The following is a 22,712-nucleotide window of genomic DNA, read 5'->3' as shown; positions in this document are numbered from 1 at the left end:
TATGCTGATGTCTGCTGGGGAGGCAGCATTAAAGAGAAGGACAAGAGGAGGCTGGAGAAACTGCTGGAAAAGGCTTCTTCAGTGATGGAACTAAGGCTGGACTCCCTGAGCACTGTGGTGGAGAAATGTATGTTTGGATCTACTTGTATTAGATGTATTTGTGGACAGGTCACTCTGGGAAATGAGACCTTGTGTCTCAATGAGTTAAACGTGTATAAATAAAGGTAAAAATAAAACTATGGTGATGGTGGAAGCAGTGCTGGACAACAAAGACCACCCTCTCCACGACATCTTAGCTGGTCTAATGAGCAGCTGCAGTGAACGTCTCATTACTCTGAGCTACATAACAGAGGTTTAGAGGCTCCTTTGTCCATCTACCATCAAACACTTTAATCTGAGGACACATTCACACCGCCACTATTTGGTCCACTTTAAACGAACCCTGGCCCACTTCCATGGATAGTAAGGTTCATCTGAAGTAAACGTTCATTCACATTCTGCTGCAGACCAAAGCAGAGAACTCTGGTCTGCTAAAAACTGGGGTTCTCAGTTCACTTGGAAGTGAACCCTTGTGTTGTTCATTTGCAGTGAATTGCAGAAAATTGTTATTGCTCCATGGTTTATTTGCAGTGAAGGTCCTGGCCAATTCATGAACTGGGTTTTCTTCTTATTCCTGCTTTTTTTCTTGCTCAGTGGTCGTTTATCAGCCCTAGCATATAGCTGTTGGAACTGCATGATGCTCTCCAGGCAGTTTGCTTGTTAAAGTGAAGAGCAGTGTGAAAGCAAACTGAACCAAAGGAAGGTGTGAAATGTTTCAATGGAAACAGAGCCCCCTGGAATATTCTGGTGTGAATGCTCCCTTAGTGTTTAGCATCAGTCTTTTTTCATCCCTTTATTTTATCTGACTTGTTGATGCACATCTATTCATGTTTTTGTTTTTGGTCGCACTGCATTTAAGTCTCCATTTACTAATTTAAATTTCTGACGGTTGTTGTGCGTTTAAATGTGAAATTCCGGACAACTGACTTTCCCTCTGGGGATTAATGAAGGACGTGTAATGTCTGATGATAAAATCTCATCCCACTTTGCTCGGTATGAAAACAAGCTCACCTGAGAGTTTCCAGCTGACTGTGTGGACTCTGCAGACTCGACAGCAGCTTCACTCCTGAATTCTGCAGGTTGCTGCTACTCAGCTGCAGCTTTTTCAGCCTGAAGGACTGGGAGCTGAGAAATGAGGACACTGCTGCAACGTTTCCCTCTGAGAGGCCACAGACACTCAGTCTGAAGAGAAGATATAGAAGAAAATGAAGGTTTGTTTGGTTTCAGATTTAGTAATATGTACAATTTAACTTAAAGTCAGAGAAAAACATTGAAAAGTTCATTCTCATTTCCTCAGTGAAACCAAAATATCCTCTTTTCTTCTATTGGACAGTTAATAAACTGAGTGATATGTAGGTGAAACTCAAAAAATTTGAATTTTGTGCAAAACTTAATTTACTTCAGTAATTCAGCTGAAAAGGTGAAACTGATGTATTATATAGATTCATTATATGCAAAGTGAGACATTTCAAGCATTTATTTGTTATCATTTTGATCATTATGGCTTACAGGTTAGAGCAGCAGAGAAATCTGACCTGAGAGTTTCCAGTTTACAGTGTGGACTCTTCAGTCCATCAGACAGCTGCTTCACTCCTGAGTCGGAGATACTCAGGTCCAGTTCTGTCAGCCTGAAGGACTGGGAGCTGAGAAATGAGGACACAGCTGCAACGTTTCCCTCTGCGAGGCCAAAGACACTCAGTCTGAAGAGAAGATATTGAAGAAAATAAAGATTTGTTTTCAGATTTAGTCACATGTACAATTTAACTTAAAGTCAGAGAGAATCATTGAGATTTATTCACATTTCCTCAGTGAAACCAAAATATCATATTTTCTTCTGTTGGACAGTTAATGAACTGAGTGATGTACAGAATGGTTTAGTTCTCTGTTTCGTGTTTATTCCTTTTTGATCTTTGGAATCCACATTAGACATCTTTAAAAGTCACCTGTCAGTCATAAATATCTTGCTTTCACAAACGTGCTTCTTTTATTTATGATATAAAGTATGAGACAGCAGGGGTCTGGTAAAAGTAGAAAAAGACCTCCAATCATCTTTTCATAAACTCTTTTCCTGGACCTCATTGTAAAATGTCCCAGGTTTAAGAAAAGGTAATAGGAGACATTCAGCAGGTCTAAGGGAAAGATGACGGTCTCTGATGAGAACTGGACCACACTGAGACCTGGCTATGATGCTGGTCTGCAGTTCTGAGCCGACACAAGATCAATACATATTCTCCACAAAGAGCTTCAGATACTTCATCTAAAGCCATCTGATCACAGGGTTCCAGTTAAATTATACATCATATTAGTATGTTTACATATCAAACAGTGTGTGGATTTTCCCTTTCTTTCTCTGTTTGAATGGCATGTGGGTTTACTTTGTGTACAGAATATTACCACCAGCCAGCCCTTTCACAGTATTCACGTGAAGCGTTTTTCTATCTGTGTAAAGTCGGGTAGTGAGGGGTTGGTCTCTGCGCGTATGCCCCGTTTTTCTGCATTGCCAGAGTTATCGCTGTTTGCTCGTGAGACTGAGCTGGTGAGTTATCTAAAAGTTGTAAGGATATGGTTATTTCCACAAAATGTATAATCTGTATGCTGCCCGTCGAGTGTACGCGGTGTTAATTTTGTGTTCTGTTGTTTGTGTCGTTACAGTTGTTTACCTGAAAGCGACACGGTTACTAGGAGATGTTCGGTGCTATTAGCAAGTAGCATCTACTTGTCGAAATAAACCTGAGTGAACAGTAATCCATGCCTTCATTACATCTCGGCTGGATTATTGTAATGCTCTTTATTTTGGAGTTAGCCAGTCCTCCCTCGCACGTCTCCAGTTGGTGCAAAATGCAGCTGCACGCCTCCTAGCTGGAGTACATAAGAGGGAGCACATAACCCCCATCCTGGCCTCACTTCACTGGCTGCCAGTGCACTACATAATTCATTTTAAGATTCTTTTATTTGTTTTTAAATCTTTAAATGGTCTGGCGCCTCCTTACCTCTCGGAGCTACTCCACCCCTACGCTCCTGCTCGGTGCCTCAGGTCAGCTGATCTGCTGCTCCTGGACATACCGAGGTCCAAACGGAAGCTCAGGGGGGATCGAGCTTTTTCAGTCGCTGGTCCAAAACTGTGGAATGAGCTCCCTCTCCACATTAGACAAGCTTCTTCATTGTCTATTTTTAAAACTCATCTTAAAACCCATTTTTATTCTTTGGCTTTCAGCCCAGTATGAGACTGTTCCTGTTTTAGTGTGCAGTGGTTTGTTTTACTTATTGGTTTTATTTGTTTATATTTGTTCTTTTAAAATTGCTTATTGTTTTAAAACCGTTTTTAAAACAATGAACAATTATTTTATTATACTTATGATATTATTTATTTCCTGGTTGATTTTTGTACTTTATGTGTTGCGTTGTCCATTTATGTACAGCACTTTGTTTCAGCTGTGGTTGTTTTAAAGGGCTATATAAATAAAGTTGAGTTGAGTTGAGTTGAGTTGAGTTGAATAAGTAACCTGGCGTTTGAGTGAGACACTGTATCACCAGTTAAACACACCCTTTACGGTGGGAGTTATTGGACTAAAGGTAGTTAGCCTGATAAAACCGTACAGTAAACAACACCAAGCCGGCCAGTGACGGAGAAGCGGAGGTCGGACAGTGTCAACTACAACAAGCCAGCGCTTAGACGGAGCCCGGTGGAACGTTCCGGTGGAACGGGAACGCATCGGACCCGAACCAAGACATCAACGGAGTCATCTCTTTGTTAGCAACTGTGCTTGAGTGACTTTATCTGTTGTTGCTTAGCGCGACGGCGTAGGATAAGCCGATCGTGAGCAACAGACAGTGTTAGCTTGTTAGCTAACGGCTAGCTACCGGAAGTTAGCCGCCAGCGCGACTGTGTAAACCGGAAGTACACCATAACACCATAGAAGAAGAAGAAAAAGGGAAAAACTCCAGCATGGCTGACTGTGGGGAATTAAAGAAAAAACGGTCCTGTGCTCAAGGGGTGTTCAGTAGGAGGGTCAATACCATTATGTTCAACCTGGACCTGTTAACTGAACATGAACTCAGGTCTGCAATGAAGGCTCTCCAAGACAGTTATGAGGAGTTCTGTGATAGCAGTTTTGATTACATTACCGCTATGGAAGAAGAGGACGCAAGTGGGTTCGCGGCGGAGGTGGCTGATGTCACGAAGAGGCTGCATGAGTGCCGAACTAAGTACCAAAGCGCTGGGTTGAAAGTAAAAGAGTCGTTATGGTCTCGTTGTGCCTCGGGTCAGTTTGACGGCCTGAAGGCTGACGTGGAAGACGTGTTCGGTCAGGCGGAAGCGCTCCAGACTAGTCACATGACCCAAGAACAACATACTTCTGTGTGTACCGCACTAGAAAGTAGAGTCAACGCTTTAGAGGAGTTTGTACGGGTCTGGGACCGTTACATTCCAGAAAAGGAACTGAGTACTGTGCGAGCTTGCCTCAAAGGTCACAAGGAGATGAGGGAACTGACTGTGATCTCACTAGAGAACCACATGCGTGAGTGCAGAAGGTCAGCACGCAGTGAACCTAGTAGTCTGGCGAGTAGTAGTGATGAAGAGGACACTGTCGGTGGCAAAAGTGATGTTAAACCCAGAGTGGGCGATGAGGGGACTACCTCAGCTGACGAACTCGGTGAACCTCCTGCTGAAACCCGGGGCAGCGGCGCGCCTCAGGACGGTGGGGGGCAAGATGCGGGGGCAAGTCTGTCCGCTGACCAAACAACGGCAGTGAGCGGTGGCGTGCCCGACGGTCTGGTGGATCGCCCTGATGAGACGCAAGAAATCAGCGCCCCTGTCAGGTCTCCGCCAGCGCCCCTGCGGGGTCAGCCGGTTCGCCAGCCTCTGGTCCCTTCGGCCGTGCCTGGCTTCACCAGTATACCGCAGCAGAGAGAGACTCGTGATGTGCTGCTGACCATCGCTGGCGCGGGACGGAGCACATTCACCACCTCCCAGGCGTTAATGGGGCCTAGGATTGCACTCGCACCTTTAAGCCTACCAAAATTCCGGAGACCGGAGAAGCTACTGGCGCTGGAAGAGTAATTGGGGTACCCTGCAAGCTTTAGCGGAGCCCACGGGTTCCCCAGAATGTCGGCTCTTCCACCTGTTAGACAGTATCGCCGAACCAGTGAAAAGTGAACTCAGGTTGTCTCATTGCCACACCGCGGGTGAAGTCTTCCGGGTGCTGGAGGATTGCTATGGGGATGTGGCCCAGATAGCGGATGACATCATACTGGAGTTGCAAGAGCTGTCAGGGGTGGGTGACAACCAACCAAGGGAAACACTGCAGCTGATCCGAGCGGTGGAGAGGGCGCTGCTGGACCTTATTGATCTCGGTTGCGAGGACGCTTTAAAAAACCAGTTGGTGGTCCGGTCGATCGAAAGTAAGCTACCGGACAGTTTGAAGGAGAGGTGGCTCGTGTACCGGTGTGATGGATCCAATGAGGTCAACCCCCGTAACCGCTTTGAGAAGTTATGGGGGTTCTTAAAGGATCAAAAGACAATTCTGACCCAGTTGGAGCAGTTGCAAGCGACCAGACGCCCAGGCTCTGTCAGAGCCGGGGAACTGAACCCTCGTGAGAAACCTAAAGAGAAGCCAGGGGATCGGAAGCAAGAGAGGCATTCGAATACCAGGGCTACAGCGAGCAAAACAGGAGCAGAGTCCCCACGAAACTCCTGCAGCGCGTGTGGTGAGGGGGGGCACGCTGGGCATTTGTACCGCTGTAAGTTGTTCAAAAAGGCCAACCCGTCAGAAAGGAGGGCTTTTGTAAAGAGGGCAAGAGCTTGCCCTAAGTGTCTTGATCTCCATGGGGGTGAGGGTCCGTGTGGTCAGGGCTTCCTTTGCCGTAAAGAGGAGTGCAAAAGGGGGGGGCGCTCTTTCGGACCGCCATTTCTTTCTGTGCCTTAAGGCCCCGGTAAAAAGCGACTCCTCCGTAGTAGGTGTTGGGGGAGAAGTAAGGCGTGAGCCCCGTGGCCCGACCGAGGAGCAGGAAGCTGTGTTTGCCTGTCTAGGTCTAACCCCGGGGCAGCTAGAAGCCGTCCGGAAAGCCTGCACTAACCAAGTAACTTCAACGGTATGTGCTGGGAATGGGCTAGTGGCCGAGAGTGACCCCAAGGAGCACCCAGTTCTGATGATGTTAGTGGACGTCACAACCAAAAAGGGGGATTGGGTAGGCGACCTCATAGACCTAGCTTCCGACACCAATTATATTACTCATCAAGCGGCTGAGAGGCTTGGGTTAACCGGTGAACCGATCAGACTAATGGTGTATGGTGTGGGCGGCATGGAAGTGAAGGTAGAGACAAAGAGGTACCGTGTGAGTTTAAAAGTAGCCACAAAGCACAGAAGGTGGCGACTCCACGAGATGGTCTTCTATGGGCTAGAGGAGATCGCTAGGGTGGACCATGCAGTAGACCCTGAACGACTGGGGAAGTTCTTCCCGAATTATGTCAGACCGGGGGAGTTAATTCGCGCGAAGAGGGTTGAGTTGCTCATTAGTACCCCGGAGGGTCGTCTCGCCCCCCAACGGATGGCGAGGTGCGGGGATTTGGTGTTGTGGGATGGTCCACTTGGTAAGACATTGAGGTGACTGTGCGCCATTCCTCAACTCATTTCGCATGCTCCATGAGGGCAGAGTCTAAGAGGGTCGAGGTCATCTGTGACCATCGCTCTGGGTCCGGGGATGGTGTCGTAGTTGGGAACACAGCCACGAGTAGTGCCGAGATCGTTAAGTGGCTTCAGTGGGACAGCATTGGTGCTGCTTGCAGCCCTGCGTGTGGTGGATGCCATTGTGGGAGGTGTGCCCCTGGTGGTAAGGAGATGTCCCTTGTGGATGAGAAAGAACTGGAGGTAATTAGGGGCGGACTTACCTTTAAGTTAAGTGACAGTCATAGTGACAAGCCCCACTGGGATGCCAAATACCCCTGGAAGGAGGACCCTGTCACCCTGCCTAACAACCGCAGGACTGTTGAGGCGGTGTTCCTTAAGGCGGAGAAGCGCCTCGAGAAGGATCCAATATGGAAACAGGCATACGCCAGGCAGGTGCACGACATGGTCGGCAGGGGGGCTGCAGTTAAACTGTCCAAGGCTGTATTGGGCGGGTGGAATGGTGCTGTTTGGTGGGTGAGCCATCTGACAGCTCCTAACCCACACTCGCTCTCTACTCCCGTGACGCTTGTCTGGGACAGTAGCCAGGAGTATAAGGGCGTGAGCCTGAATGGCATCTTACTTAAAGGTCCGGATGTCTTAAACCCCATCCGTGCGGTGCTGCTCCTCTTCCGGGAAGGGGAGCATGTGGCAATCGGTGAAGTGTCTAAAATGTACAACTTAGTATGGTTGGAGGAGCAGGAAATGCACGTCCACCGCTTCCTGTGGCGAGACTCTCCCACTGATGACATCGAGGACTACGCGGTTGTGCGGGTAAACATGGGCGATAAGCCAGCTGGCTGCATCGCTCAGGTTGCCATGCGAGAGACCGCCCACCTGCCACAGTTCACTGACAGAGTGGAGGAGAGGCAGGTCATTGTGGACAACGCCTACGTGGACGACATCCTGGTGTCCCATAACGACCCCCAGAGACTGGACGAAATCCTTAAGGGGGTTAAGGCCATCCTCGCGACAGGCGGGTTTCACCTTAAGCCTTGGGTGCGGTCTGGCCAAAGTGGGAGGCAGGAGGCCACCACCCGACGACCCGAGACTATTGTGTTGCCCAACCAGTTGCGGGACGAGGACAACAAGGCCCTGGGGGTGGGGTACCACGTAGCGGAGGACAAGCTTTTCCTCATGGTGGTCATCAATTTCTCCACAAGGAGGAAAAAGATGCGCACTGGACTTGACCTTTCCGTAGGGGAAATAGAGGAGAAAACTCCAGACCCTCTTACCCCCCGTATGCTGCTAAGCCAGGTGGCTGGCCTCTATGACCCTCTTGGTCTTGCGATGCCCCTGAAGCAGAAGGGTGTCATTCTAGTTAGGAAGGCCTTTCAAGAGGCCGGAACATTATCTAGGGACACGTGGGATAAACGGCTGTCCAATGAGTTGCGCAGGAGGGCGATTGAGCTGTTCATGGAGTACGCTCGGTTGAATGCGATCTTGTTCCCCAGGAGCCTTAAGCCCCCCGACTGGGTGGGCAAGCCCTGGCGCATCATGTTCTCCGACGGAAGCTGTGACTCTTATGGTGCAGTTCTCTACCTGCGGTGGGTGACATCTTGTGGCGTTGTCGTCCGACTGGTGGAGTCGAAGGCCAAGTTAACCCCGCTCAACCAAAAGGGCGATGCGGTTAAGGCGGAGATCTGTGGGGCCGTTTTTGCTGCCCGGTTGAAGGGACACGTGCTAAAGCATGGGCGCTTGGAGGTGGGCAGATGGTACCACTTTGTGGACAGTCAAACCGTTTTGGGTGCCATCCAACGAGACAGTTACGGGTTCCAAACCTTCTTCGCTAACCGAATAGGGGAGATACAGGAGGCCGGACCCGTGACTGACTGGTGGTGGATCCCAGGCCTACACAACGTGGCCGATCTGGTCACGAGGGGGTGTTTGGCTGAACAGCTCCGTGATGACTCCCAGTGGCAGAGAGGTCCTAGTTTCCTGACTAGGCCGGAGGTGGAGTGGCCCATGAATTCTGCTGCAGAAGTGGCTTCTGGTACTAGAGAGGTCGTGTGTAAGCTCCAGAGGAAAGCTTTCTCTGCTGTCACAACGAGGGCCCAGGCAAAGGAGTTGGTTGCGCCGGGTGGTGCCACCGGACCTCGCTCAATAGCACCCGCAGACCACCATATCAAGAAGCTTTGGGGGGCAGGTCTCATAAGTCGGGTAGAACTGTCAAGGTTTAGCACATTAACCAAACTGTGTGGGGTCGTGGGGTACGTCCGTAGAGCCGTACACTCTTGGTTGCGCGGTACGGGTCGTACCGGTGAGCAGCAACAGTGGGTGGGGGTGTTAACGGCGCAAGAGCGTGAGGAGGCATTCCGGGACTTATGTCTCGCTGCCCAAACGGGTGTGGTTTTCCCCACAACGACCCTCAACCGCCTGGTCGTTGGCAAAGACGGAGTAACGGGTCTGTTGTTGTGCTACGTCCGGATCCAGTCTGGTGACGGAGAAAGGCACGGCGTCCCGCTGATCCCTTACGGGTCTCGGGTCGGTGTTCTCCTTGCCGAAGGCGCCCATCGTGTAAACCATAAGGGCGTTGCTGGTACCCTCCTCCGGATGAGAAGGAGAGCGTGGGTAATTCAAGGTCATAGAGTCATGAGTGATCTTCCCCTTGTGCGCACAAGGCCAGCCGCTCCCTTTGAGTATACGACGCTGGACTTGTTTGGCCCTTATACAGTAAGGGGCGGGGTGAAACGGTGAGCGAGGCGTAAGGTTTGGGGAGTGGTTTACAGTTGTATGGCTTCCCGTGCTGTTCATGCCGACGTGGTGGAGGACCTATCGACAGAGGGTTTTCTCCAGACGTACCGGCGGTTTACGGCCTTGAGAGGTCACCCCAGGAGGCTCTGGTCTGACCAGGGCACCAACTTTGTGGGGGCCAGGCCCGCCCTGGAGGATCTTTATGGCTTCCTGGCGAAGGTTGACAAGGAAGGGGTAAAGTGTAGGACGGCCGTGGACGGGACTGACTGGGCGTGGGAATTCAGTCCTGCAGATTCGCCGCACAGAAACGGGGTGGCGGAAGCAGCAGTTCGTGTGTTGAAAAGAGCATTATGTAGTGTCGGGGCGGGGGGCGATCTGACCTCCCTGGAATTCCAGACTCTTCTCTACTTGGCTGCCAATTTAACCAACGAAAGGCCTATCGGTGCTAGGATGCAGGTTCAGGAGGAAGTTGTGGACGTTATTACGCCGAACTCCCTGCTTCTGGGTCGGTCTGGGCCCAGGGGGGACGATCTGGGTTTTGAGTACCCCGCCTACCCCTTCAGTCGTCTGTGTGCCGTCCAAGTGGAAGTGGATAAATTCTGGAAGAGGTGGAGCCAGTTAGCGGGGCCGCATTTGTTTGTGCGGCAAAAGTGGCATTCCCCGGCCAGGAATGTCTCCGTCGGTGATCTAGTCTGGGTGGCAGACCAGAACACTCTTCGGGGCCGGTTCAAGTTGGGCCGGGTGGAAAAGGCACAGCCAGACAATAAAGGCGTCGTCCGGGACGTCAAGGTGAAGACCTGCATCAGCGCCCCTATCGGTCCGTCCCGTGTGGGGGGCAATAAAGAACCATGCACGTCCGCCATTCTCCACAGGGACGTGAGGAGGCTGGTGGTGTTGCTGCCAGTAGAAGAGCAGTAGGGACTTCGGACACCTTTCTAAGTACTTGAGAAGTGCTTAGGGACTGTGGACACTTTAATGTAAGGTCTAAGGCCTTTGTGTTTAATTTCTGGAGCCATGTTTCCCTGTTACGTTATCAAAGGGTTTTACATGTTGCTTATGATTGTTCTGCTCATTTTGTTTGGGGACGTTTATTGTGGCCTCCTTAGTCAAGGACCAGTAGCCCAAGTGGGAGGTGTGTGGATTTTCCCTTTCTTTCTCTGTTTGAATGGCATGTGGGTTTACTTTGTGTACAGAATATTACCACCAGCCAGCCCTTTCACAGTATTCACGTGAAGCGTTTTTCTATCTGTGTAAAGTCGGGTAGTGAGGGGTTGGTCTCTGCACGTATGCCCCGTTTTTCTGCATTGCCAGAGTTATCGCTGTTTGCTGGTGAGACTGAGCTGGTGAGTTATCTAAAAGTTGTAAGGATATGGTTATTTCCACAAAATGTATAATCTGTATGCTGCCCGTCGAGTGTACGCGGTGTTAATTTTGTGTTCTGTTGTTTGTGTCGTTACAGTTGTTTACCTGAAAGTGACACGGTTACTAGGAGATGTTCGGTGCTATTAGCAAATAGCATCTACTTGTCGAAATAAACCTGAGTGAATAAGTAACCTGGCATTTCAGTGAGACACTGTATCACCAGTTAAACACACCCTATACGGTGGGAGTTATTGGACTAAAGGCAGTTAGTCCGGTAAAACCGTACAAACACGACTCCATAATCAAGATTGTTGGTTAAAGGAAAGAAAAAGTCAGAAGACTGAAACATGCTGCTGTCACAGATCCTCTTACTCCACTGTCCTCCCATTTATCCACACCAATCACAGTCAGTACAACTGGATAAACCTGAACAAAACTCAGTACTGGACTGGACCTGATCTGCACACATATCTTCCGAACCAAATGAAATGAGCCAAAAGTATCTGAGCAGCAGTGATCAGAATGAAGCGATGGAGATCTGGGGATGTTTCATTTCATTTATTTAAACATATTTCTGAAAATGTTTGAGATTATTGCATCACAGAGACGGTAGGAAAATGAGCTCTTGTTTACACCACAATGCTGAGACAGTAAAATGGAAACGTTTTGTTGCCTTCTGGCCTCTGGTTTCCATGGAAACAGAGTTTTGGGCACTTCTGATGTTGTGTTTTCGGGTCTTATGAGGATGTGGTGCACACCTGGGTGTGTCGTTGCCAAGTTTCACTGCCCACTAGAAGCCTGGCATGAACACTACATGGTTTCTACCCAATATGTGTTTTCCCTGCACGGAGATAGTTTTCATCTCACTGCTGTAGAAATCCTTTTCTATTAATAAATATGTCAAGAAATAAGTTTCATATATTATGTGGAAATGTTATCATGCAAACAGGCATAAAAAGTAGAAAAACGTGAGAGCAGCAGAGAAATCTGACCTGAGAGTTTCCAGTTTACAGTGTGGACTCTTCAGTCCATCAGACAGCTGCTTCACACCTGAGTCGGAGATACTCAGGTCCAGTTCTGTCAGCCTGGAGGACTGGGAGCTGAGAACTGAGGACAGAGCTGAACATCCTTCATCTGAGAGGGAACAGCTGCTCAGTCTGAAGAGGAAATAATGAGACAACTAGTTCTCTGTCACATTCTGTCCTATAAAACAGCAGCAGTATATTTCTCCACAACCTGCTATATATGTACTTACAGAGCTTTGTTGGAGGCTTTGACCACTGGCAGCAGCCTCAGAAGAACCTCCTCTGAAGGAGAGTATTTCTGCAGGTCAAACACCTCCAGATCTTCTTCTGATGACAGTAAGATGAAGCTCAGAGCCGACCACTGAGCAGGAGACAGTTTATCTGTGGAGAGACGTCCTGATCTCAGGGACTGTTGGACCTCCTCCACTAGAGAACCATCATTCAGTTCATTCAGACAGTGGAACAGATTGATGCTTCTCTCTGCAGACACATTCTCACTGATCTTCTTCTTGATGTACTGAATTGTTTCCTGATTGGTCAGTGAGCTACTTCCTGTCTGTGTCAGCAGGCCTCGTAGGAGACTCTGATTGGTCTGCAGTGAAAGACCCAGGAGGAAGCGAAGGAACAAGTCCAGGTGTCCATTTGGACTCTGTAAGGCCTGATCCACAGCTGTCTGATGGAGACGTTGTAGATCTGGTTTATTTAATAACTTAGACCAAAAAGAAACAGTTTGTTCTTGTTTCAGCAGGTTGACTCCAGACTTGATGAAGGTCAGACGGACATGAAGAGCAGCCAGAAACTCCTGAACACTCAGATGGACGAAGCTGAACAGCTTCTCCTGGTACAGTCCTCTCTCCTCTTTAAAGATCTGTGTGAACACTCCTGAGTAAACTGAGGCTGCTGTGATATCGATGCCACACTCTGTCAGGTCTGACTCATAGAAGATCTGGTTTCCTTTCTGCAGCTGATCAAAAGCCAGTTTTCCCAGAGACTCGATCATCTTCCTGCTCTCAGGACTCCAGTGTGGATCTGTCTCAGCTCCTCCATCATACTTGACCTTCTTGACTTTGTTCTGGACCACCAGGAAGTGGATGTACATCTCAGTCAGGGTTTTGGGCAGCTCTCCTCCCTCTCTGGTTTTCAGCACATCCTCCAGAACTGTAGCAGTGATCCAGCAGAAGACTGGGATGTGGCACATGATGTGGAGGCTTCGTGATGTCTTCATGTGGGAGATGATCCTGCTGGCCTGCTCCTCATCTCTGAACCTCTTCCTGAAGTACTCCTCCTTCTGTGGGCCAGTGAACCCTCTGACCTCTGTCACCATGCCAACACAGTCAGGCGGGATCTGATTGGCTGCTGCAGGTCGTGTGGTTATCCAGAGGCGAGCAGAGGGAAGCAGTTTCCCCCTGATGAGGTTAGTCAGCAGCACATCCACTGAGGTGGACTCTGTAACATCAGTCAGGGTCTCATTGTTGTGGAAGTCCAGAGGAAGTCGACTCTCATCCAGACCGTCCAAGATGAAGACAACCTGGAACTCTTCAAAGCTGCAGATTCCTGCTTCTTTGGTTTCAGTAAAGAAGTGATGAACAAGTTCCACCAAGCTGAACTTTTTTGCTTTCAGTACATTCAGCTCTCTGAAAGTCAGTGGAAATGTCAACTGGATGTCCTGGTTGGCTTTGTCTTCAGCCCAGTCCAGAGTGAACTTCTGTGTTAAGACAGTTTTCCCAATGCCAGCCACTCCCTTCGTCATCACTGTTCTGATTGGTTCATCTCGTCCAGTTGGGAGTTTAAAGATGTCTTCTTGTCTGATGGTTGTTTCTGGTCTGTGTGGTTTCCTGGATGCTGTTTCAATCTGTCTGACCTCATGTTCATCATTGACCTCTGCAGTCCCTCCCTCTGTGATGTAAAGCTCTGTGTAGATCTGGTTCAGAAGGGTTGGGCTTCCTGCTTTAGCAATCCCCTCAAACACACACTGGAACTTCTTCTTCAGACCAGATTTTAGTTTACGTTGACAAACTGAAGGCAGAAGTTCTGAAAGAGAAGAAATAAGACGAGTCAGTAAAGACTTGAAGCCTCTGAGGAATGAGGATGTGAATATGTGATGTTTCATGTGTTGAGACATCAGTAAATGTGTCATTTATCCAGCAGCTTCAATCTTTAGAGAAATCCTTTTACTGCTCTGCAGACGCTCAGCCAGCTCCTCCTGCTTCATCCTCCTCAGGAAGTCCACTGTGATCTTCTCTAACGCCTCTCTGCTGCTCTTCCTCTGCTCCTCATCCTCACCCTCCAACACTGAGCATTCTGGGTAATCTGGACTCAGAAGCTTCTGGATCTTCTTCAGCTCCTTCTTCACAAAAGTGATCATATTGTCCTCCAGTAGCTGGAAGAGAAACGATATGAAGGACACAATCAGACTGAAATCATGGAGCCAAACATCAGATCCATGTTGGACACACTGACAATCCACTGGTCTACAAAGGTCAGCATGGAGACGATGTGGACATAAGAGATGGAAAAGTAGTTGTTGTACATGTACAGACCATAAATATGGAGTCCAGCTGTGTTTGATGCTGCTGAGCAGACTGACCACTGGGAAGCTCTGAGCTCTGCTGGTCCACTCTGTGGAGGAATCAGGAAGAATCAGCTGATATTCTGTCTGTCCACACAGAGACAAACACAAGGTAAAGGTCCATGAAGGGATGTGAGGATGTAAACAGTGAATCAGAGACTCCCTGTAGTGGGAAAGCTTTACTGACAACCAGCAGCTCAGTCTGCAGCTGCTTGGAGATTTCAGCTCAGTTTGAATGAGTCCCAACAGCTCTCACCAACACCTTCATGAAGCTTTACTTCCTGCTGAAGTGCCCTGGAGCAAGGCAGCCACAGCCAATCTGTGGTTGGATCAGACTGGTTGGACTGGGCAGCTCCCAGTGTGGCTCGGCTGTGACCCTCTGGATCAGATCCTCCCTCTGCTCCCACTGCAAGGCGGTTTGCACTGAGTGACTGGTAACCATTATACAAAGGTGATGGTTTACTGGATCATGTGTTCCTCTGGTACCAGCATGTCAAAGCTCATTTAATGAGTTGTTGTGTTAGCACATCTTCTTTTCTATTTCCTGGCAGGTTGTGCAGGTACGTTCCTGCCACCTACTGTATACTGGCTCATTACTGCAGTCTAAGGCTCCCACCATCCCACCAGACGTCCACGGGTAAAGTCTCTCTGAAAAAACACATATTTGACCTCAGTGTGACTTCCTGGTAAAATAAAGAAAATAATAAAATGTTGTTCTTTAACTTTAGTCTTTTTCTTGTAAATATCAGCATCAGAAAATTTAGAACTAAGGAGTCGACTGTTTTTCTTCTCAGTTTTGGATTATCAATGAGTGTCCTTGATAGAATAGAATAGAATAGAATAGAAAAGAATTCTAGAATCACATTATTGTCATTGTGACAGTTATTGCAATGAAAGTGGGTGCAAATTTCTTCCACATTGCCATAAAAACATAGGATATAAATACATTCACCAAGTCTTTTAACAAAAAAAAAAAAAAAAAAAAAAAAGAACAAATAAAACTAAATAATAGATTGACTAAACAATTGATTTAGCAGTGATGGTGACGGTGCATGTGGGGGTTAGGCATTAAGAAGCCTGGTTGTTCAGGGGTAAAAACTGTTTCTGAGACAGTTTGTCCGGCTGCTGATGATTCTGAACCTCCTGCCAGAGGACAGGACTTCAAAGAAGCCCCGACCGGGGTGTGATGGGCCTGCCATGATTTTCTTTGCCATATTTAGGCCTCTACATTTTGCAATTTCCTCCAGGGAGGGTGGGGGGCAGCCAATGATTTTCTTTCCAGTCTTCATGACCCCTTGTAGGGTTTTTTATCCTTAGCTGTGCAGCCAGCATACCACACCACGATGCAGCATGCTACCACACTTTCTATTGTGGTACGATAAAAGGGCTGTAGCAGCTTTGTCTCCAGCCATCATTTCCTCAGCAGCCTCAGGAAGTGGAGCCTCTGCTGAGCTTTGCTGACCATCGCTGTTGTATTGGTGGACCATGTGAGGTCATCAGACATGTTCACCCCCAGGAATTTAAAGGAGAAGACTCTTTCCACACACTTGCTGTTAATCCACAGTGGAGAAGGGTTTTCTCTCTTCCTCCTCTAGTCCATCACCATCTCCTTGGTTTGTGGGGTTCAGCAGGAGGTTGTTAGCTGTACACCAGCCCACAAGCCTCTGGACCTCCTCCCTGTATTCTCTCATCACCACCAGCGATAAGACCCACCACTGTCCTGTCATCTGACAATTTCACAATGCAGTTTGAGTGATGGATGGGATGCAGTTGTGTGTGTGATCAGAATAAGTTTTGACTCTAAAATTGGTTTAAGGTTAGTTCTAAAAATAATGCTTATCTCTCCAAAGAAAGTTTGTTGAAAAGGTCTTTCACATAATAATGTGTCACTTTTTGTGTTCGTAGGAGCAACAGATACTTTGACAACATCAAGAGGGAATCTAAGTTGTCAGAAGACAAAGTGAAATAGGATCGGAGGGCCAAAGCTCTCAACAACCGAAGACATAGAGTGAGTTGAATCACTTATAGATTTATTTATTCATTAAGTTCATTTAGAATGCATCAGATTTCTGATTTGCTTTTGTATCACATTAGGGTTGTAGTCAGCAGTTTTATCTCTGGATACAACAACTGAAATGTGTTGTATGAACTGTGCATAAAAAGGAAGTTTCTGGCAGTGCAGAGGCAGTAAAAATGTTTTATTATGTTGATTGTTTTAATGTATACATTGAAAAGTGTTTTCAATGTATGCAATGCTCGCTCCATCTTAACCAATGAGGAGTACAGATACCTGGAACGGGCGCCTGCATGCATGAAGAGTGACGAGGAGACGGACACTGAAGACAAAGGCGTGTGGAAAGTGTATCCACCTGAATGGATGGCAACAAGACTCACTGACATGTTGGAAGGCTGTCAGCTCCACTTCGTTGACCTACAAAAGATGTCCTCCAGGATGGTGCACCGGAGAGTGCCCAGTGGCGTATTTAGCTAGAGGCAGCCGCTGAGAGGAATCAGATCCATTTATTTGAAATAAAACTGTGTGCTTTAATTAAGAAAAAAAGAAAAACATTGGTCTGTTTTTCATGTCTGACATGTTTTCATTCAGCTATGCAGTTATGCAGATGCACCTGATTTATTAGACTGCTTCATTCTGTTCTGTTCCCACTGTTCAGTTAATAATGCTGATATTCTTTATACAGTTTAATCTGACAATGTCATTTTATAAATGCTTACTGAAATAGTAATGTGTAATTTGTTCAAATGATGGTCAAATCAAATGATGATGATGGTACACTAACCAAGATTAAAGACTGTCACATTTTAACTATGATTATGATGTTTGAAACTGACTGGGTGATTTTAACGTGCCTGAGAAGATCTTAAAAGATAAGAACTAGGTTAGTACTTTTACATGAAAGGTTACATGCCAAACCATATAATTAATGAAGAGAACCATTAAATCAGACATATAGCATAAATGAAAATCTGTGATACACGGCGGGCATCCGTCACGGATGTTCGATGTATTTCCTGTGATATGTGAACATGATCCGCCAAAGATGGGGTCAGTATCCAGAGAGCTAAAGTCGGATCTGTGGGGGATGAAATGTGACGCATCTTCTGGATACCTCGCGGATGAAAATCCAGCTTTTTGGATATTTTTAGTGGTCGGGATCCAGAGAGATCTAAAACTAGGATCCGTGAGGGATGCAGTGGGGATTTTCCCATATTTTGTCTGTATTTGTTACAGTTACGGACAAATAGCGGCATCCGATCGCTCCGTATCTTGGTACTTTTCGTCCAGTACTCTTTCCAAGCACTCGCCATTAATTCACAGTGGAAAAGGGTCTTCTCTCTTTTACCTCCAGTCCATCAACATCTCCTTGGTCTTTCCGGTGTTTAGCAGGAGGTTGTTGGCTGTACACCAGGCCACGAGCCTCTGGACCTCCTCCCTGTATGCTCTCATCACCACCAGAGGTAAGACCCACCACTGTCCTGTCATCTGCAAACTTCACAATGCCGTTTGAGTGATGGATGGGATGCAGTCGTGTGTGTACAGTGCATACAGGAAGGGGCCTAGCACGCAGCCCTGGGGGGTGCCTGTGCTTAGTGCCAGGGTGGACGATGTGTGGGGCCCATCCTCACTCTTTGTGGACGCTCTGTTAAAAAACTTCCAGATCCAGTCACAGATGAGGGGTGGGAAGTCCAGGTCAGAGAGTTTCCTGCTGAGGATGATCGCTGAACTAAAATCCAGGAAGATCATCCTGACATAATTTCCCTGCTTCTCAGAGACTCGTTGCAGTGTGGAGGACAGTGGTGATGGCATCAGCTGGTGACCTGTTTGCTTTATAAGCGTACTGGTGTTGGTCAAAGTTCTGAGGGAGACAGGACTTAAGGTGTGGAGGACAAGTCTCTCAACGCTCTTCATAACTACTGAGGTCAGGGCCACCGGTCTGTAGTCATTTAGGCTGCTTATGGTGCTTTTCTTAGGAACAGGGACAATGGTGGCTGCTTTCAGGCAGGTTGGGACGGGGGACTGTTTCAGGGAGGTGTTGAAAATCCAGGTTAGGACCCCGACAGCTGATCAGCACAGGCCTTTAGCACTTTGCTCAGTACTCCATCCGGTCCCGCTGCTTTGTGTGGGTCTACAGCTCAGAACCTTTGTCACCTGGTGTTCTTGCAGCTGGAGCAGGTGGGTACTGGGGGGCTGAGAGGGTGGTGGAGCAGGGTGGGATCTCTCCACCTCAAAGCGGGTGAAAAAGTAGTTTAACTCCTCCACCAGGGAGGCGTCAGCATTTGATATTGAATTCTATTGATTTCTATTCATTTGTAGGCTACACAACATTTCATCCATGATAACTGAGAAAATGTCCAGATTAATAGTTAAAATACATGAATTAGTTTATAAGCTGGTTTTATGATTTCCTTCTGGGATCAATAAAGATTTAGTTTTTATGTCACTTGATTAATCTGATGTAACATTTGTAGAACGCCGTCCTTCTGCCTTTTTGTTAACATAATCAGCCTTTAATGAAGAATGAATGTTGTGTGAACGGCTGATTTATTGAAATATTATCTGGTAATGTGGATGGTATAGGGGTAGAACATCTGTTTCTCATTTTCTCTTCATACACCACAGAGTGACTGAAACATGAAGTTTGGATCTTGTGATCATCACAGTAAAACTGGGCCTTTATTCCTATTTTCCCTCTAATGGCACCAGAACCTGTTTAAGTGTGTTAAAAAGGTGAATTATGGAGCTGCTATGTTTCCTGTCCAGCACTGAGACTGAGTCCTGATTATTCTCAGCTCACCAGAAAAGTGGCTTTTTAAAGGAGAGCTCCCACTTTCTGCAGCTCTCTGAACTCAGACACAGTAAATCTGAAACTGCTGAGAAATCCTCCTGAAAACTTTCCTCTGTGGGAAAAACTCACATGTTTATCACACTGTTTTATTATTGGAGCTTTTATCTGGATGTTTCAGCTCATTTAGTAAAGAACTGAACATTAAATCAGTTTCACATCTGAGCATAGAAACGTGAAAAAGAGCTGAAACACATGTTGGAATAAAAACTGTTCAATCTGACTCTGATACAACATTTACACCCAGCTCACCTCTGTTCCTCTGAACTGAAATCAGGAGGACGAGGCATCGACCGGTCGCTCTTAAAGGACACACAGTTGGGTTCTGGTTCTGGTTCTGGTTCAGGCTGATTCCTGTGAATAAAGATGGTTTAATGATTTCACTGCTGAATTCTGAAATTGTTCAACAACATTTTATTAAAATAAGAATCTGGAAGACAAATCAGAAACTAAATTCCAACCATGATGCAGAAACTAGTCTCAGCAGAGACGTCAAGAACTGCTTCAACAGAAACTGGTTTTCATCTGAAATATGATCCAACCTCCACTGAACACTGACAGATACTGACTGTTGGTCTGAGGAAACTCCAGCTTTGAACATAAAAAACCGATCCATCGACTGGTCACTCTTCATGGACACACAGCTGGGCTCAGGTCCTGATTCAGGGCTGGTTTCAGGTCCAGGTTTGTTCCTGTGAATCCAGATGTTTGGTGTGAGTTCTGAGCTGTGACATGGAGAAGAGTCATGGACAGTTAGAGATGGACATCTCACCTCTGAGTGCTTTTAGAGGGAGGGACTCCCTCCTCTCTGTCCTCACACTGATCCATGATGCTGGATTCACATCAGCTCACACACACTTTCTACCTTCACCTGCAGAGGAAACACACATCATTCATCTGAACATCAAGTGAAATCCTCCTTTCCATCATCTGCTGTAGAAAGATCAGCTGCTCCTCCTCTGATTGGCTCTGAGTTTCTGTTTCATATCAGAGTCAGATGGATGCAGTCAGACAGCAGTGAGGAAGAGGAAGCTGCCTTCAGCTGCTGGACTTCTATCAGGACACAAGATGGAGGGATGGAGCTGCAGACCAGCACACACAACGATGACGATGATGATGAAGTAACAACATTTTTATTCCCTGACTTTGACTGGAAGTTTCAGTCAGCTGAACATTTGAATCATTTCAGCTGATTCGTGATGCAGCAGATCATCTTCAGTGTTAAAAAGATCAGAAGAATTCTTCCTGTTTAGTTTTCAGACTAAAAACTTTCTTCCTTTTTACCAGGAAATACCAGCAGCACCATGTTAGATCTCAGCTGCTGGGAGGCCTTTAATAAAGCAGATGAAAAGTGGAAATATTTCTTCTCCTTTTATTACCATGAAAAAGAGACTGAAACTAAATCAGATGGAAGATTTGAAATCAGGAAACAGGACGAAATGTTGGACATTTTCTGTCAGCAAACAGAAACTAAAGGATGATGTTAAAGAAGGAAAAATGAAGTGATTCTAATCTGGATGGAAAGTCTGACTGAAGGAGCAGCAGAATCACACACTGTAGGTTCTGATCCGTTAAACTGCTCCCTGCAGCACAAAGGAGGAAGTCCCTGCTCATCTTCATCATCATCATCAAGCTGTACAGTGGATTATCGGCTCCATCAAACCTGCACACAGCTTCATCACCGACTACAATCAGACAGTTTAACTGACTTTAATCACATTTTAGAGTTTATTTTGAAAGGTGGAACAGGAAGCAGCAGGAAGCTGCTGAGTCTGACTTTAAGGTGGAGACGACAGTTTGATTCCAGGAAATAAAAACATGATGCAGTTTGTGAAGGAAACAAAAACATCAGCTGATCCAGTTAAAAATCATCATTAACATAAACATCAACAATGATCAGCTGATCATGAAGAAGCTTTAACTTATCAATAAACATCAACTGATCACCATGTAGTTTGATTCCAGTTAATCAATAATCTGATCATCATGTAGATTTGTCTTCAAACAGCAGAGTGATCAAAGCTGGAGCTGAAATCAGAAGTGAACATGTTCTCCAAACATTCCAGAAACAAAGAGGAAAGTTCAGACTTACAGTTTGTTCAGAGATGAAGACGAAGACTCTCCACACACACAGGTGAGCTGCTACCTGGAATGAAACAGACTCTACCTGAGATGGAGACAGGACAGGTAGAGACATGACAGGTAGGAGGGAGGACAGGTATGAGGGAGGACAGGTAGGAGGGACTCTGATGGCAAAAGTTCCACATTTCAAATGTAACTTTACTCGTCTGACAAGTTCAGATCATCAGTCCCTGCATTTCTACCAGGTGAGAGGCAGGTACACCTGGACAGGTCTCCAGTCCCCTGCAGGACCAACACAGAGAGACAAACAACCGCTCACATTGACTCCCAGGGAGAAATTAGAGTGAGCAGTTAACATAACTTGCATGTCTTTGAACTGTGGGAAGAGGCCGTAGTACCTGGAGAGAAGCCACGCATACACAAGGAGAACATGCAAACTCCAACCAGGAACCTTCTTGCTGAGGCGACAGTGTTAGACACAACACCACCATGCAGCCACCCTGATTATTAAAGAAATACATGTAAATAAATAAATAAAAAGATCAAAATATGAAAGATTGAACTCAGACATTTATGAAGAAATGAAAAAGTTTCCCCAGAAAAAGAAAAGAAGAAGAAATCTTGTGTCTTTCTGCTGGAGCACAAAGAAATTGTGTATTTGTTTGTGTTGTATTTTGGTTCAAAAGCCATTTTCTTTAAGTTGATTGAACTTTTTGTTTACCTTCATCAGTGTGTGCAGCCACACCTTCATCTCCTCGCTGTGATAACCTGTGGTCTGACTGGTCTGACTGGTCTGACTGAGGCTGACTCTCTTCTCATGACTCAGTGGAAACACACAAACTGCTGCTGTTTAAATGTGTGATTTTCAGGCTGCTGAAGCTCTAATGGACCTCAGATCTCTTGAAGTGGACTCTTCATAGATGGGTTTGTCTCTGTTAGCAGATAAATGAGGTGCAGCATCCTTGCATGTAAAGCCACCACTCAGTCACATAAGCTTAAGTTTAAGTTTAGTTTATTTGCAATTTGCAGAAGGAAACCACTTTGGAAAAACAGTTGCAAGGAACTCAAAGTGCATTGTCACATTTAACATACAAAACAAACATACAACACATAGACACATCCTAAAACGCATAATACTAAGAACAATAAAAACACTAAATCAATAAAAAAAAAACACTGTATAAATAAATAGCAGTAAAAAATAACTAGCTCTTGCGACGGCGCCTTGCCTCGATGTCATCTTGCAGAAGAAGAGAAGAAGAAAAATTCTGCGGATCATCAGCTGAGCTGCAGCTAAAACTTTCTCTTTATTCTACTGGACCCATCCAGCTACAGAAGTTGACTTCAGAGTCTCTGA

At 46.6% G+C, this 22,712-nt stretch overlaps 1 protein-coding gene across 1 annotated transcript in view; it reads right to left on the bottom strand.

Annotated features, from left to right (window-relative positions):
* Positions 1-20,084, bottom strand: part of LOC121646920 (NLR family CARD domain-containing protein 3-like) — a 36,725-nt gene extending 16,641 nt beyond the window's left edge. Inside the window, exons 1-7 of the mRNA XM_041996035.1 lie at positions 20,046-20,084; positions 19,843-19,965; positions 19,526-19,627; positions 14,383-14,461; positions 14,018-14,222; positions 12,073-13,873; positions 11,810-11,974 (exon numbers count right to left, since the gene is read on the bottom strand). Of these exons, the coding sequence (XP_041851969.1) occupies positions 11,810-11,974; positions 12,073-13,873; positions 14,018-14,222; positions 14,383-14,461; positions 19,526-19,627; positions 19,843-19,907 (2,417 nt within the window). The 5' untranslated portion in view covers positions 19,908-19,965; positions 20,046-20,084. The remainder of the gene's footprint in view (positions 1-11,809; positions 11,975-12,072; positions 13,874-14,017; positions 14,223-14,382; positions 14,462-19,525; positions 19,628-19,842; positions 19,966-20,045) is intronic.
* Between the last annotated feature and the right edge of the window lie 2,628 nt (positions 20,085-22,712).

The sequence above is a fragment of the Melanotaenia boesemani genome, chromosome 10 (assembly GCF_017639745.1).
Source record: "Melanotaenia boesemani isolate fMelBoe1 chromosome 10, fMelBoe1.pri, whole genome shotgun sequence".
Taxonomy (NCBI): domain Eukaryota; kingdom Metazoa; phylum Chordata; class Actinopteri; order Atheriniformes; family Melanotaeniidae; genus Melanotaenia; species Melanotaenia boesemani.
This window is presented reverse-complemented; position numbering and strand designations above follow the sequence as displayed.